The following is a 16,449-nucleotide window of genomic DNA, read 5'->3' as shown; positions in this document are numbered from 1 at the left end:
GACATCTCCTTGGATGTGAAGGGCTCTAAGGCTCCTCAGGCAATTAACTGAGCATCCTTGAACCACAGGTCCTATGTCCCATGCATCCTCAGGAGGACCAACTCACATACCTTGAATGCTCTGGACTATCTCAAGGGCTCATGTCCAGAATCTTGCATTGTAACAATTTCTTAACTACTCTTTGCCCTCCACTGTAAGCCAGGGTTCTGCAAACTCGGCACTCTGCACCTGTCTTCCTTCTTATGATCCTGCATGGAATACAGAGCATATGTGAAATACGGATGGTGGAAGATGGTAAGGATGGGAGGGTACAGAGAGTAGGTGGAAGCAGTGAAAGGGAGGTGAGGTTAGAAAAGTTATTGGTGTGCTATTTGGATCCTTGAGCCGAAACCCAAAGCAGAGAGTCTTCCAGTATCTGCAAACAACCCTCTGCTAAGAATTAACTTCAATTTTCACCAAGCTGGCAACTTACTCCTTTTTGCAAGGGGTTGCTGAGCATGGTGTAAGTAGCTAAGTAGGAAACAGAAACGCATCTTCTCTTTTCTACCCAGCCTCAAGACAAAAAGCAGATGACAGGGCGCTGTCCCTCCCCATTTATAAGGCAGCTGCCACCAAAGCAAAATATACTCCCTCTCCTCCCTTCCAAACTAAACTGTAGTGTGTCAAACGGATGAATAAAAAGAAAAGTGGCAATTTTCCTTTATGTTAATAAATTGCTTTGGCCTAAAAAACATTAATAAATTTCCTTCCAAAGCACACACACTTCTCCATACTCTGCTATTTGCCTGGTCTTGAAAAGAAAGTTACTTTTGATCCCCTTTAAATTGTTCAAGACCAGTGGGGGCAGTCACAAGAGGGGAGTGGGGAGCTCCCTAAATCCCAGTGATTATAATGGAACCCTGCTGTGTTTCCATAGAAACACAAAGAGTGTATTCTTCCCTGAATGTAGATGGTGGGGAGGGGTGAGGAGTGATGCTGCTGGTAAGGTGTGCAGCTACTGAAGAGCTGAAGGTTGATGCAAGGAGCTGAGATGGGAAGGCAGAGGACCTAGTAAGGAAGAGTGGAGTGGGCCGAGACAGTGTTCTATGGGCAGTGATTTCATCTGTTATTGTGTCCCATCTGCATAGCCAGCCAGCGAGGTAGCTAGTGTAACTCCCAAGTTCAACTGGGCCGTGTGAAGAGAAGAAACTTGCACAGGGTCACCCAGCCAGGAAGTGCTGCAGCCTCCATTCAAACCCAAGAGTGTTCAACTCTGGGGCCCTCACTGCATCCTCTATATTGGGCTGGACGTCAAGTTGTGACGGTGAGACAAAGTTTCTGTTCCATCTCCTGGTCTTTTCGACCCAGGCCTGCCAGTTCTATACACATTCTGGAATCATCCAGAGCATCAATATCATTTTCTTTTTGAGATAGGAACTCACTCTGTCACCCAGGCTGGAGTGCAGTGGTGCACTCATAGCTAATTGCAGCCACAATTTCCTGGGCTTAAGTGATCCTCTCACCTCAGCCTCCCAAGTAGCTGGGACCACAGCTGCACAACACCACACATGGCTAATTTTTTATTTTTTTATAGAGATGGGGTCTCGCTATGTTGCCCGGGCTGACCTCAAGCAATCCTCCCACCTGGGCCTTCCAAAGTGTTGGGATTATAGGCGTGAGCCACTGCGCCCAACTTATTTTTCTTAAACAGGTATTAGGACACTTGTAAATCTTGTCAAATTCAGCTGATTTGTTGTCATTGTTTGTTTGAATTATGAAGTCAGAGACACTTCACATATAAGGAGAGGAAGGCAGCTGGTGCATGTGTGTGTTCATATAATTTGGTAGAAGCATATGGATGAAGAACTGGAAAGTAGGAGTAGTTGAGAGAAATAAGAAGTATATTTTGAAAGCAATTGTTATTTAATCACCTATCTCAAACACACTGCGCACAGTATCCACATCTGTCTAACTTACTATTGTGTTCCTGGAACCTGGTACAGCGTCAGGCCCAGAGCAGGATGAATTGATGATGGATGGAATGTTTTGTACAAGAAAATCTTAGACTCCTAAAATCCTAGAGGGGGCACCCACTCTCTTTGGCCCCATCTGGTACTCTATGATGAAGACTGTTTTTCTGCGACAGTAGGGAGAGCAGGGCTATTTCAGGAGCTAGGAGCATTGTGAATATAGATGCTCCCTATCTGTGAACTATGTGTGTTCCCAGTGCTAGAGGGGTGAGAATCAGAGCTTGCAACTCACCATTTTAAAGTCCTTCCTTGCTGAAATGCAGGGGTTGCCTAGGCTCTCAATCCATCTCCTTCAGTTTCCACTGGGATGAATGAGGTTCAGGTGGTACAGACAGAAACCCACTCTACCTTACCCCAGACAAATAGGGGTGCAGTACCAGGTGATGCCTCCTGGAAATAGGAGACTGTGATGTTATGATTATATATGTGTGTATGTGTGTGATCTATCTGTGTGGGGGAATGAATAGATAGAGACAAATAGATGCTAGAGAGAGAGAGAGAGAGAGATAAATAGATAGACAGATAATGATAGATGATAGACGGATAATGATAGATGATAAATAATAGATAGATGATAGATACATAGATGATAGATGATAGATTAGATAGATGATAGATAGATAGATAGATAGATAGATAGATAGACAGACAGACAGGTTTTCACCCATGGTTCCTGGCTTATAACTCCCATAGCCCTTGTTACAATCTTTTGTTATCATGTTGGGTGAGTTAGGCCTCAGGAGCAGGCCTCAGGAAGCAGAGTCTCTCTGACCTTCTCCTGTCCTCCTGTCACCTGCCTAAGGCAGGACTCTGATTGTGGATCAAGAGACTGATTCCAGAGTGGGTCCTGCCCATACCCCGGAGGAAGGAGTGCTACACAGGGGGCTGAAGCCCCCACACTTTGCCCCACGCATCCCTTCGTCTGTATCCTTTGCAATATCCTTTACGATACACCAGTAAATGTAAGTGAGTATTTCCCTGAGTTCTGTGAGCCACTCCAGCAAATTAATCAAACCCAAAGAAGGGGTTTTGGGAACCCCAACTTGAAGCTAGTTGGTCAGGAGTTCCACGGGCCCGGACTTGTAAGTGGGGGGAACAATGGGGAAATCTTGTGGGAATGAGCCCCCAGTCCCTGGAATCTGATGCTATCTCTGGGTAGATACTGCTGGAACTGAATTGGAAGACACCAACTGGTGGCCACTGCTGGGTAGTGGGGAGAAACTCCCATGCATTTGGCCATAGAAGGCTTCTTCTGTGTTGATGATTGTTGTGTGAGAGCAGAGGAAAAACATGGTTTGAGAGTTTTTCCTGAAATAGACTCCTGAAATAAAGAGTCAGTATGTGAGTCTGCAGATGCCTCTGCCCACCGGCCTGGCAAATTCTGGGCTTTGGCTAGAAGGTCTCTAACAGCTACTGATGCCAGCACTGAGGACACAGAGTCACTGGATTGGCAGTGCCAGGAGGCCAGGGAGATTGTCTGTCTACCATTCCTTCCTGAGGAGCCAGAACAGGCCTGCCACAAAGAAGATGCTCAATAAATGTTTGTCGAGTGACTGGCTGAATACTTGGTGCCTACTCTGTGCTGCGTGTTGTATATGCACATAGCATTTAAGCTTCACTGAGATCCTTTGCGTAGGCACCACTCATTTTGCAGATGAGGACACAACAACCTGGAAGTGGGAAATGACTTCTTCAAGATCTCACAGTGAAATTGTAGAGCTTTGCTTTAAAAAACACAGCCTATGTTTCATCCATAATATATAATTCTAATTTAATATAATAATGGCCTATAGGTCATCCAGCCAGGATTATGTTCCCATAGAGAGGGCAAGGGAGAATAGAAAGAGAAGGGATGTAAGTGGAGGAGAAGAAAGCCTGGATGAAAAATACAGAAACAAAACAATCAGATACCCTTTCCTAGTGCTCCCTAAGAACCAATACGCCGTCAGTCTGGCTATAAAACGGGCCCCCTCACCCCTCTGACTCTTCAGCCCTGCCTCTTTTATCTCAGATTCCATCTCAGAATGCTCAGGGACAAGGCGTCCTTTGGGGCTTCATCCGTCATGCATGGCAACGGCAACATGCCTTTGTAGCAGCACAAACTTGGGTTCCCGGCCCTGGGAGGTGACACGGAGACAGTAAACAAGGGCAGATGTCCCTTTAATGACAGCTGTTTTTCAGCCCTTGCTGGGTATAAAGTCATTGGCCAGTCATGCCACATCATAAACCAACATGGAGTCTTTGGTCTACCAGATGCAACATTTCATTTTCCTCCTGGCTAAACAAGGAGAATGCACTGTTTTCATGACCACGTTTCCTCTGCTTTCCACACTCCCACGCTGGCTCCTCATCCTTGGGCCTTCTGAGACCCCTGGTATGAAACCAGGTAACAAACACATCGAAAAGCTTAAGAGCTTTCTTATAAGCATCTTGGCACCGAAAACTCCCCTGTAAGTAAATCCTCCTCATGGAGGAAAGTGGACAATCAAGGACAGAGGGAACCTGTGCTCAGCCCACAGGGATGTCTAAGAGGATTTGTTTTTCCTGCCCCAGCTCTCTGGGTTCTGGGGAGGGTTAGCCAGAGTGAGGAGGCAGGCTGAGAACCTCTGAGGCCTGCTGGCCTGACTCCCAGACATGCAGAGGTCACAGACAGCATCAGCACCCACTCCCCACAGGCCAGGCTTCTGCTCAACACCCACGTCCCCTGACCTGAAGGACCCCTAGTCTGCGACAAATTCATTGATTCATTTTCACCTCCTCGATGTTTGTGATAATCAGCACAGGGCAATGGAGTCTGTATGTTAATGACACCAAAACACACAAGTAAAATAGCCAACAACAACAGCAACAACGAAAAAGAGCATGGGAATGTCCATCCATCAGTAGAGGAATATTTAAATACATCATACTGAGGAATACTACAAGGCAGTCTTACATGTAAAGCTCTCCAGATACATCTTTAAGTTGAGATGCAATTCAAAGACCAAGGCATAATCTATTAGTAGAAATTATGTCAATGATGATGATGATAGCGGTAACAGAAGCTAACACATACGGAGGACTTAGTGCACACCAGGCACTACTCTGAGCATTTCATTTATATGATCTCAGTTTACACACATTAATTCCAAAGAAAGCCTTTGAGATAGGTGCTCATATTACCTCCATTTTACAGACGATGAAACTGAGCTATCAGTTTTCTTGTCTGTTCCTCTGTATTATCTTAATGTTTTAATAATGAGACAGTTTTCATGCATAACACATGCAAAGAAAACCCATTAATGATTAAGAGAGAGACTGGAGCCAATATTTACAAAACACTTGCCGTCAGGCCTCACTGACCCTCAATAACATCCCTGTGAGGAAGGCATTACAGGTGCCAACTCAATCAATGAAGAACTAGAGGTTCAGAGAGGTGGTATCACTTTCCCAAGGTCAAACAGCCAGTAGGTACCTAAGGATATAGGATTTGATCCCAAAGCTCTTGTTCTTCCACGTTAGTTGGGGCTGAGTGATGCTGAATCCGTCTGTGCTGATTCGAATTTACTTTCCTTCCTTCCTCTCTGTGTTTTTCAGTGTAGAGTATGATTTTCGGCAGCAGGAAGGCAGGTTCCATGAAGTTTTGCAGAGTCTGGAGGAAGCAGAGCCAGTTGAGGAGGCATCGCCCCCACCAAAGTCCCCAGCAGAACCCCCAGCCCCAGAAAAGCAGGACTTAAGGCGGAAAACCAAGAAGGTGAAAAAGAAATGCTTCTGGTGGATCTGAGCTGGTTGGGACCATCCCCCAGCCCCGCATCTCCACGTACTTCCCTGAGATGGGAAATCCACTGCACTTAAGGTCTGCCCTGCTTCTTTGCAAAGGCCCTGGGCTGTGAGCCCTTTGGCCTGTGAAACAGAAGAGCCTTGGAGCTGATGTAGCCGCTGCTGGACACCTGACCACCATCCTTACCTGAGTGCGTGCCACTGCTTGCTGAGGGCTTCACGGACACTAGGGTGACCACTTGCCAAGTTCCCTGTCACACTCAGCCAGAACTCATGCTGAGTTGCAAGTCCAGATTCCCACCACGAGCAAAACCCCACACTAGACCTTCCAACACCTCCACGATGCTAAGCACTTCCTTTCCATCCTGGGTTCATCAACCCAAAAGAAAAAAACAGTGTTGTGCAGAGCCGGAAGATAGAGGGATGTTACAGGTTATACGCAGGTACCATAGAAAAAATGAGATAAACTGGCAGTTTTCTAAGCTATCAGCATACATAATAAGCACAAGAGAAGTGGGCAGGGCATAAAATGCAGGTTCACCCTGGTGTGTTGGGTTGTTTTCCTTTTCAATTAGCCCCTTGATCCCAAATTAAGGCTCTGTCATCTCATGGTGCATGCACCTTTCTGCCTGTGGCAGAGTCAGGCCACCCCAGGGTATAAACTTGTTGGTGTGGCTGTGCTGGACAATTGTAATTCAAAGAGGATTTCAGCAGTTGTAGCTGTTCCAGGGCCCACCCTAAATCATCATGCTGCTTCTCTGCCTGGGGCCTGAGACCACCTGGCAAATGGGTGGAGTCTGTTTTCGGTGTGAACTTTAAGACTCCATAGTTAACTTACTTGCAACATTTAGAATCATGAAATCCAGCAACCTGTCCATCAGTTACATCTTATGAGTAACAGAGATAAGGCTAAGATAAAACACAACACTGTTTCTCATCCCTTCATCCCAGAAACAGCCGTGTAGATAGGTTCAAACATATATTAATCAACACAGTCTCCCTTCCTGGTGACCAGGTAACGGTCACCTGATTGAAAAAGTAGCGGGACTGGGGATGAGGATATAGTTTTTTCTATTTTAGTTTTAAATACCTTTCTGTCCCAAAGTCTGAGTTCTTCAAGGTCTGGCTCATTCTTTTGACAAGACCTGCATACATGTGGACCCAGTCAAGCTTGCATGGCTGAACAAACGACTAAAGTAATATAATTAAGTAATTGCTACATACTCTTGAGGATGAGGGGTAGGATGGAAAGGCTCAGATACCTTCTGGTTGAATTAAATTCTCCATCAGCATGTGGTTAGATTGACATTGCTAGAAAGGGATCCTGAAACTAAACATACATTAAACGAAGAAGGTATTTTGTAATCTCCTTGGCTGAAGATCCAGGGTCTAAACTAGAATCTTTGCAGAGCACAGCATCCTGTGTGTTTGTGGGATGTACCTACCCCACTGCAAATGGAGCCTAATTGAGCAAACCACTCTGATGGTTTCACCTTCCCCTGTCATAGCAATGCAGTGCACAAAGCTATTTCCGTGAGAATGAAAGGGAAATTTGGCAAGGAATATCAGCTTGCACTATTTAAGTCTTGGAATGTCATTCAAGATGTTCTTGTTCTGTTTCTAGTGTAATGTTTAAGCCCACAGAATGAGACCGGAATATATAATGTCATGTTAGAATTAAGATAAATACACTTGTCATACTTAAGAAGCCACATTTCAATAAGATATGCTACCACTATCTAAAAGCCACAGATTTTTTTTTTCCTGTATCCATACAATTGACTCTCAGTTGGCCCCAGCAATGGAAAAGAACAGAATAGAGGATAATCCAATAAAGTGAAATCATTTGGGATCTCTTATGTAATTTTATCTTGTAGTAGAGCTTCCACCTTAATTTGCTTTGCTTACACTAATTTCATATGAATTTACGTTCTTGGGCATCATGCTAGAATGTAAAAACCCTGTTCCTAGAATTAAGAGACCCAGGCAACCAAGCAATCTATCCCACTAGCCTTTGGCAAATGGCTTAAATTTCCAGGGCCTGTTTGTCCATTCTTGAATAGAGATAAGAACATATGCTTTCCTACTTTATAAACTCTTAGCACGTTCTGCATTACATGAGCTGAGTGACTCAGAGCTGAGCTGGATTACTGGCCAAAGTTAGCCTGGCAAGATAAAGAGATGTTTGAGGTACCTCACACAAAATTAATAAGCTCATGTGGTCATAGATATGTTTCCAGTTGGAGCCCTCACATGAACCCTTAACGGAATTAAATAAAACTGGGACTAGAAAATGTTGACATTTTGTGCACTTCCCCAACAAACAACAACAACAACAACAAAAAAGAGGAAATGTTGACATTTCTAGAAATATAGCCAAACAAGGCTTTACTGATTCTACACTAAAGCACAACACCGCATTGCTTGGGCCACTGACCTGGAACTGGGAAGGAGTTCTCTTCTGAAAAATTGATACTTAAAATCATTATGAGGAAACAGATTCCATAAACATTTTCCTGATGAACAAAAATGATCATCTCTATATTTAAAACACCATACACACATACACCAAAACTGCATACTCACTTGTTCATGTGAAAATCACTGCTTCTTTGTAAAATATTATGTAACATCTACCATGATATCCTACAGAAATGCTGTACTTGAGGTGATCTGGTTTTCTGGAAAGGTATTAATTTAGCAAAAATTACTTTTATAAAATTGAAAGGAAAAAGACCAATACATCAACTTAAATTGCAGGAGTTTATGTAGCTGCTTTCTCTGTAGTTTAAAAAACAATGCATAAATGCGTACTCACTATCCTTGGAACTTAATACCAGCTCATCTATAGATTACCTTCTTAAAGACGATGTACTAATGTAAGGTTTTGTAAATTTCTAAACTGTTTTAAATGGGATATTATCTTTTGCAATAAACTTACATATTTTTTCTAGGTTTTAAGACTCCATTACTAGCTTGGGTTGACTTCGGTTATAAAATGTATGCTTAAGAAGCACACCTCAGTGGTCCTAAGGGCAAGTATGGCTTTCGTTATAATTGCTTCTATACATTTCTAAGGGAAATAAATAAAGAGCAGATTCAGAACTTAGTGTCATGATGATCACATGAAGCCCCGTGTGTCCTGTGAGCGAGGGAGGCAGCATGAATCAATGGAGAGCTGCTCCCAGCCTCATTCCCAGGGATGCACATGCATGACCTGTATCATTATGCTCAGACACCTAAACTCTAATTTATTCAGTACTTTTCTTTAATTATTTCCCCTTTAATTTTTTCCTTAAAAGTCAAATTTATATCACCAATGTGAAGAAAAACATATCATGTTCCAAAAATAGAAGACGAAATAAAAACATATCTTATTAAATTCTTGCTAAACCCTGTTGCTATTGAGGCTGCTAAGCCTGAGACCAGCTCTCTGTTAAGAGGGGATATTAGCAAATATTCAACACATACTAAAGTCTCATTCACACCAAGCCCATTTTCTACTTGACTAATCAGGATGTTTGAGAGAACTGAAAAGAAAACAACTTTCCTGTCACATGATTCAGTATTCTTTTTCCTGCCTTCTCCACGAACTATTTAAAACCAGCTTGGGTTTACACCTGGAGAGTGAGTCTCCCATTTTGGGAAACCCCAATTTAGAGAAACAGGAACAAACACAAACCCTGGACATAGAATCAGAAATCTCGGGTTTGACAGTATTATGCTACCTTCTTTTTGCTGCATAACCTTGAGTAAGTTACTTAGCTTCTGTGAGCCTCTGATTCCTCTGATACACCCCCTGCCTCCCAAGAGTGCCTTGACAATGAACTGAGTGACAGCCAAGAGCACAATGTAGGGGACACATCGGGCCAGGCCCTCAATAAATGCATATTCAGTCATTTGTGGATTGAAGTCTATTGGGAGAGAGAAAGGAAAGTAACTCCGTGAAGCTGCAGTGGTTTTCAGAAACAGGTTTTTCTCAGGGCAAGGGAAGAACACTTCCTGTGGGCTCGATGGCTCACACCTGTAATACCAACACTTTGGGAAGCCAAGGTGGGAGGACTGCTTGAGCTCAGGAGTTTGAGACCAATCCGGGCAATGTAGTGAGACCCCATCTCTAAAGCAATTAAAAAATTAGCCAAGGGTGGTGGCTTGCACCTCTGGTCCCCATCACTCAGGAAGCTGAGGCAGGAGGATAGCTTAAACCCAAGACGGGGAGGCCTGGAGTAAGCTGTGATCATGCCACTGCACTCCAACCTAGGTGACAGAGCAAGAGTCTGTCTCAAAAAAAAAAAAAGGATCCACCAGAAACCATGACAATGAATGTTAAGTAATGTTAAGTAATAAAGTCGTCCATGATTCAAAAGAGCACATGTGCACATAAAATACAGCACAGCACTCTGGGAATGAAAGATTCTTGTTGCGTGGAATCAAATATCCTAGAGGTGAAAGAGACTTTAAGAGCCATGTCCCTACCATTTTAAGCATGAGTCAATTAAGGAAGGCTAAATGATTTGTCCAAGGGCTTATAGCAATCCTGTGGGGAAGCAGGTGTTGGGAGCAATGTGGTTGGTGGGTGGAATGTGTGAGGGGCCGGGGCCATTCCAGGAAGCATGAGGCTAGACTTGAGACCCGTTCTTACCTTCATTAGCTGAGCTGAATCCTCAATATAACCTTCACTTGAAAAGGCTCTCATTTTAAGCTGCTCAAGGCAACTTGCTGTATGCTAAAAATGTATTTCTTTTTATAAATGCCAAGAAACAAAGATGTTTTATGATCACTACGCCCATCAAGCATTGCTTGCAAGAAAAAGTGCGGGGGACAAATCCTAATCCAACACTGTCGGCATTCGGCGCAAACCACGTTTGACTGCTTTAATGAACATAATCCCATTTTTTAGTACCTTCACCTCCACTTCCTCCCCATCTTCTTTTCACCAATTTACAGCCTAAATTTCTATGGACCATATCATACCACCCCTACTCCTGAGGTTTTGCAAATGTCTAATTTCTCTCTGCCTCCTACAGAACTCTCAGCCCATAAAGAGCAGGGATGCATCCGTTGGCAACACACAGAGTTTGGTCCTCTCATTGCCAGACTAAGCCAAGTTCTCAGGTCGGTGTCCCTCTCCACTGTGGGCATCCTGTTCTAAACCCACTTCATTTCTCAACTGGCCTCTACAGGAACCTCCCCAATAGGTCTCCCCACATGCAATATCTTATCTTACACTTATTTTTTTAAAACATATTTTGAAACAAGCTCTCACTCTGTCACCCAGACTGAAGTGCAGTGGCACTATCCTAGCTCACTGCAGCCTCAGACTCCCAGGCTCAAGCAATCCTTTCACCTCAGCCTCCCCAGTACCTAGGATTACAGGTGCTTACCACCACAACCCCCTTATGTTTTTTAAAAACAATTATTTTCTGTAAAGACTGAGTCTTGCTATGTTGTCCAAGCTGATCTCAAACTCCTGGCTCAAGTAATCCTCCTGCCTCAACCTCCCAAAGTGCTGGGATTACAGGTACACAATACTGCTCCCGGCCCCTCTCTCACTTCTCAAGTATCTTCTCCACATAGCAGCCAAGGCAATCATTGCAAAATTTGGATGGGAATAACGTTACACTCTGACTTAGTGTTCAGTAGCTTCCCGATATACTTAGGAAGTAAGACCAGGTCTGTTGCTGTGGCCCGAAGCCCTGCACATCCTGTCCTGCTTCTCCTGTACGCTCCCACCACAGGCCCTTCTGGTGTTTGTCCTCCAGCCTCAGCCAGCCTTCTTGGCTTTCTTGGATCCACCATGCCTTCAGTCCCTAAAGGCTCCCATTCCTCCTGCTTGCAATACTCTCCACCTACACCACCCTCCCTGCCCAGCCTGCAGCTCTGTTGGAGTTTCCCAGGTCATGCCTCCCATGACTACCACCAACTCAGCCCAGACCATGCCAAATACCCCTCTTAGACATTTGCTGGCACAAGGGACCTTACCATCAAAGTCCTTGGCACAGTTGTCCTTGTACATATATCTGTGTCATTCTTTGATCAAGGTATCTATCTAGACTGTAATCTCCCTCAGGAAGGAATCTTGCTTATTCTTGCTTGCCTTTGTATCTCCATCATGTACCATAATGGGGTTTAAATACTTGTTGCAGAAATAAACTAATGAGTACACTGGATTCAGTGGGGATACACAAAAAATTAATCCCCAGTTTATCCCTGGTCCTTCAGTCCTCATATTAGGATGGTACCATAGTGGGTACAGTCCCGAATGATATATGGTATAAATCTATACATATCTGCATTCAAGTTATTTCATAGTATACTCCCAAAATGATTGATATGATTGATGGATTATTTAATTCCTAGAATTAAATGACCTATTATTGTGGTTTTGGTTTTATGTATGTGTGCTTTTTCTTTTTTTTTTAGTTTTGTTCTCAGATCAAATAACCAGTCTTCCCCAAAGAGAAACTTAACTCCCTGAGGAATAGAAACAGCAATTTTTCCACCTTCTCACCATCATGCCCTAGTCTCAGCTCTTTACAGAAATTAGGATCTGCCACTGGTAATGTGCCCAAGGCTTCTAACTCTCCTGAGGTCTACACGGCATTCAGGACCCAGGAATAAAAAGACACTAATGTTTGCTCCCAGTACCCTTCCCCCTGCCAAGATCTTTGTCCTGAATATTGATGGTCCAGTTTAACACTGTTTCAGAATAAATTGTCATCATAATTAAATCCCAATGCATTCTGCACATTTTACCTAGATACTGCCTTCCCATATCAAAGAGTAAATGACTTTTGAAATTAAAGCAGATTGTTAACTATTTTCCCTGTAATGTTTCTGTTAAAATGCCAGAATTTATTACATGTGACCTAGTCCATTCCAGAGAAAATGCAATTTAAAAGAGACAAGGTCTAACTAAAGGAACATTTTGGGCGAAGCATTTTGCCTTGGCTCAAAGCAGAACTAAAGTGAAAAGGCAGTAAAATCACACCAAAGGATGATTTGCTTGGAAGCAAATAAGAGTTTTATTATCATAAATGGCTTTCACAAATTCTTAGAATCTATAAGTATACTATATTAGATTTTACTCAAATGAAACCTGTATGTTTGCTCCTGACAAAAACCTTTATTTCTTAAATCATAAGTTAAACATGGTGACCTCTACTCGGTGCTTCATCTTGGTTTCCCAGGTAGCAGACACGGTGCTATGATATCCTGGTTATGCTGACAGAAAAGCCTTTTTGCTCATGAACCAAGGGCTGAGTCATGTTAATTGCTGAACTTGAGGGTGATTCACAGTTTTTCCACTGAGCACACCAAGCCCGAAGAAATTCAATTCCACAAACAGAAACCACAGATGGGTGATGGAGGTGATGAGAAGTTACTTGCTGGTGTCATTGTCTTTGGTGTGCTTTTTTGTTTTAAAATAAAAAACAATATACCTTCAGTAGTTAAGAGTCAGGGATCAAAGGGAATAAAATCAAAGCAACACAAAACATCAGCACTCATCAACTCAGGCTGCTGACCTGGAATGGGTTTCAAGGATTGAAACTCTACCTCATCTCCACTAATATGCACCCCTTGGCTCCAAAAATCTCAGATGAACCTCAGTCTATAATCACTTTTTTCAGTGAACAATCATCAAGCCCCTTATCTCTGCCAGGCAAGGTGCCAAGGATACTGAGTGGAAAATGCAGTGCAGACACCAGCCTAGTACCAAAGAGCTCAAGGGCTGGTGGGCAGCTTATGACAACAAGCAGGTGTCCTTTTCTGATTCACCCCACCTGGATGTCACATTGCCTCCTTTTGAACCCATCCAAATGCTGTTCTTGTATTCTGATATGGTTAGGCTTTGTGTCCCCACCCAAACCTCATCTTGAGTTGTAATTCCCCAGATTTTGACGGAGAGAGCTGGTGAGAGGTGATTGGATCATGGGGCCAGTTTCCCCCAGGCTGTTCTCGTGATAGCAAGAGAGATCTCATGAGATCTGATGGTTTTATAAGGGGCTCTTCCCCCTTCGCTCCTCACTGTTCTCTCTCTCCTGCTGCCATGTGAAGAAGGTCCTTGCTTTTCCTTCGCCTTATGCCATGATTGTAAGTTTCCTGAAGCCTCCCTCCAGTCACATGGAACTGTGAGTAAATTAAACCTCTTTTCTTTATAAATTACCCAGTCTCGGGTATGTCTTTACAGCAGTGTGAAAACAGACCAATATGTATCCTCTTGTGGCTCTTTCTCATTATCTTCCCCTTCTCCCACTATATGTTAAACTCCCTGAGAGTAGGAGCAGCTTTCCTCATCTTGCAATGTCCAAATCCAGGAAGTGTTGTTTAGTTTAATTGAAAGACTTCACGATCGAGATCTCTTGTCTCTTCCACGTAGACCCCTGCACTGTTCTTCAACATCTATGTTCTCTTACCATTTTCCACCCCCTCACAGCTGCCTGGGGCCTCTCTCTAAGACACACATCTAGCAATGTCATTCCCTGGTTTTTATATCTCTAGTTGCATCCCACTACCATCCTAGAGCATAAAAATTCCTTGCCCTACAAATAAGTCTCCTTATAATCTAACGCCAACGTAGTGCTTATAGCCTAACTTCCTACTGGTCTACTTCCCCCAATCCCATCTCCTTGCCACTTTCCAAAAAGTAAGAAGCTGCTACATATCAGTGACTTTGCAAATGCTGTTTTCCCTACAAGGGACACCATTCTATTACCTATCTACCATAGGAAATAGTTTTAATTTAAAGGAAAGAAAAGGAGAGTAGCATTATTACTACTGAAAGTGATAATAAAAGCTTTAGTTTCTTGAACTTACAATGAGCTATTACTAAACGCTTTGCCTGCATTATCTCATTTATTCTTCAAAAAACTTACCATAAGGTAGTTTATGATTACCCCCATTTTCCCGAAGAATAAATGGAGGCTTAAAGGGAGATAAGTAATCTGTCAGAGTACACAGGTAGGAGGTGGTGAAGGCTGGAGTTCTCTGAGGGTCTGCCAAGCTTGGGAGCCTGGGCTCTTAACTCCGATGCCAGACAGCAAGTTGCAATTTAAATGTCACCTCCTCTCTGTAACTTTTTCTGATCATCCCCCGTTGCTGCCGTGGAATTAGTCACTCCATCCTCCAAGTACCCAGAGCATGTTGTGCAGGCTACCACTTTTCATGTTATATTGACATTTCTTTTGTCAATCTCTCAAGTTCATCTCCACCAGAAAGAAAATTCCTGGGGGGACACGATTGTCATTTCCATCTCTGGGACTCTCCAAGGGCTTCTCGAATTGCCTGAGATGCTGTAAATGCTTTGTATATGTTTGTTGAATGAATTGGGAGAATATATGACAATGGAGACATTTCAAGGAAAAGCAGTCCAGGGGAAGAGAGACAGACCAGGACAGGCTGGGGGTCCTGACTTCTGCCCCTGACTTTCTGCATAATTTTGAACAATAGCTTCACCTCCACACATCACCTCTATGTTTAAAATGAAACCCTGTGCCTCTCTGGCTTTACAGACTGTTCAGAAGAAAAGTGAAATTATATACATGAAAATGTTACAGGGCTGGGCGTGGTGAATCCCAGAACTTGGGAGGCTGAGGCAGGCAGATTACTTGAGATCAGGAGTTCAAGACCAGCCTGGCCAACATGGTGAAACCCTGTCTCTACTAAAATACAAAAATTAGTAGGGTGTGGTGATGGACCCTGTAATCCCACTTACTAGTAAAGATGAGGCATGAGGATCCCTTGAACCTGGGAGGCAGAGGTTGCAGTGAACTGAGATCATGCCACTGCACTCCAGCCTGGGCAACACAGTGAGATTTTTGTTTCAAAAAAAAAAAAATGTTTCAGTAAGTTTGACTGTCTCATTAATTCCTATTTTTAAAGAAATAGTGTTAAAGTTATTTTTCCTGATTATAAAAGGAAAGTGAAATGATTTTTTTAAAAGTAAAACTCCAGAAATGTGCAAGTCATGTGTCCTTTAAGCAGAAGATACTAACATAATGTGAGCCTTAGAGCATGTTCTGAGCTCTGAGAGATCAAGGCCCTCTGGTGAGGGGCCATATTTCTTTCCTCTCCTTGAACTTCAGTTTCCTTGATGACTTTATTGTTATTATTGTTGTTGTCATTGTCGTTGTTGCTGCTACTTCATTCCTGCCATCCTCTCTCTATATAGAATTCATAGAATAGTCTTGTGTTGTTAAAAATCATCATAAATATAATTTAATGGCTACACAAATGCATCACTGCATGAATGTAGCATAAATCTAGAAAAATGGGTTTTGATTTTGAAGGATCATTTGACAGAATTGGTTCCTTTGAGTCACTTAAGGCCAGTGCCGTAGACGAGGGTGATGGGCCTGAGATTTGTGGGACAGCCTATTTCATCAGCAGTTGTTCCCACAGGATTTTCCCAGGGGCAGTGGATTAGTCTGTTTTCATGCTGCTGAGAAAGACATACCTGAAACTGGACAATTTACAAAAGAAAGAGGTTTATTGGACTCACAGTTCCACTTGGCTGGGAAGGCCTCACAATCATTGCAGAAGATAAAAGGCACATCTCACATGGTGGCAGACAAGAGAAGAGCACTTGTGCAGGGAAACTCCCCTTTTTAGAGCCATCAGATCTCATGAGACTTACTCACTATCACGAAAACAGCACAGGAAAGACCTGCCTGCCTGATTC

General features: G+C 43.2%; 2 protein-coding genes across 2 annotated transcripts in view; one reads left to right on the top strand and one right to left on the bottom strand.

Moving 5' to 3' along the window:
* Nucleotides 1-6,323, top strand: part of FAM196B (family with sequence similarity 196, member B) — a 122,756-nt gene extending 116,433 nt beyond the window's left edge. Inside the window, exon 4 of the mRNA XM_011947751.1 lies at nt 5,586-6,323. Coding sequence (XP_011803141.1) covers nt 5,586-5,772 — 187 coding nt within the window. The 3' untranslated portion in view covers nt 5,773-6,323. The remainder of the gene's footprint in view (nt 1-5,585) is intronic.
* Nucleotides 1-16,449, bottom strand: part of DOCK2 (dedicator of cytokinesis 2) — a 447,565-nt gene that overhangs the window by 218,162 nt on the left and 212,954 nt on the right. The window lies entirely within an intron of this gene.

Source organism: Colobus angolensis, unplaced genomic scaffold, assembly GCF_000951035.1.
Source record: "Colobus angolensis palliatus isolate OR3802 unplaced genomic scaffold, Cang.pa_1.0 Scaffold27, whole genome shotgun sequence".
NCBI classification, from domain to species: domain Eukaryota; kingdom Metazoa; phylum Chordata; class Mammalia; order Primates; family Cercopithecidae; genus Colobus; species Colobus angolensis.
The sequence above is the reverse complement of the archived record's forward strand: the minus strand, read 5'-3'. Positions and strand labels throughout refer to the sequence as shown.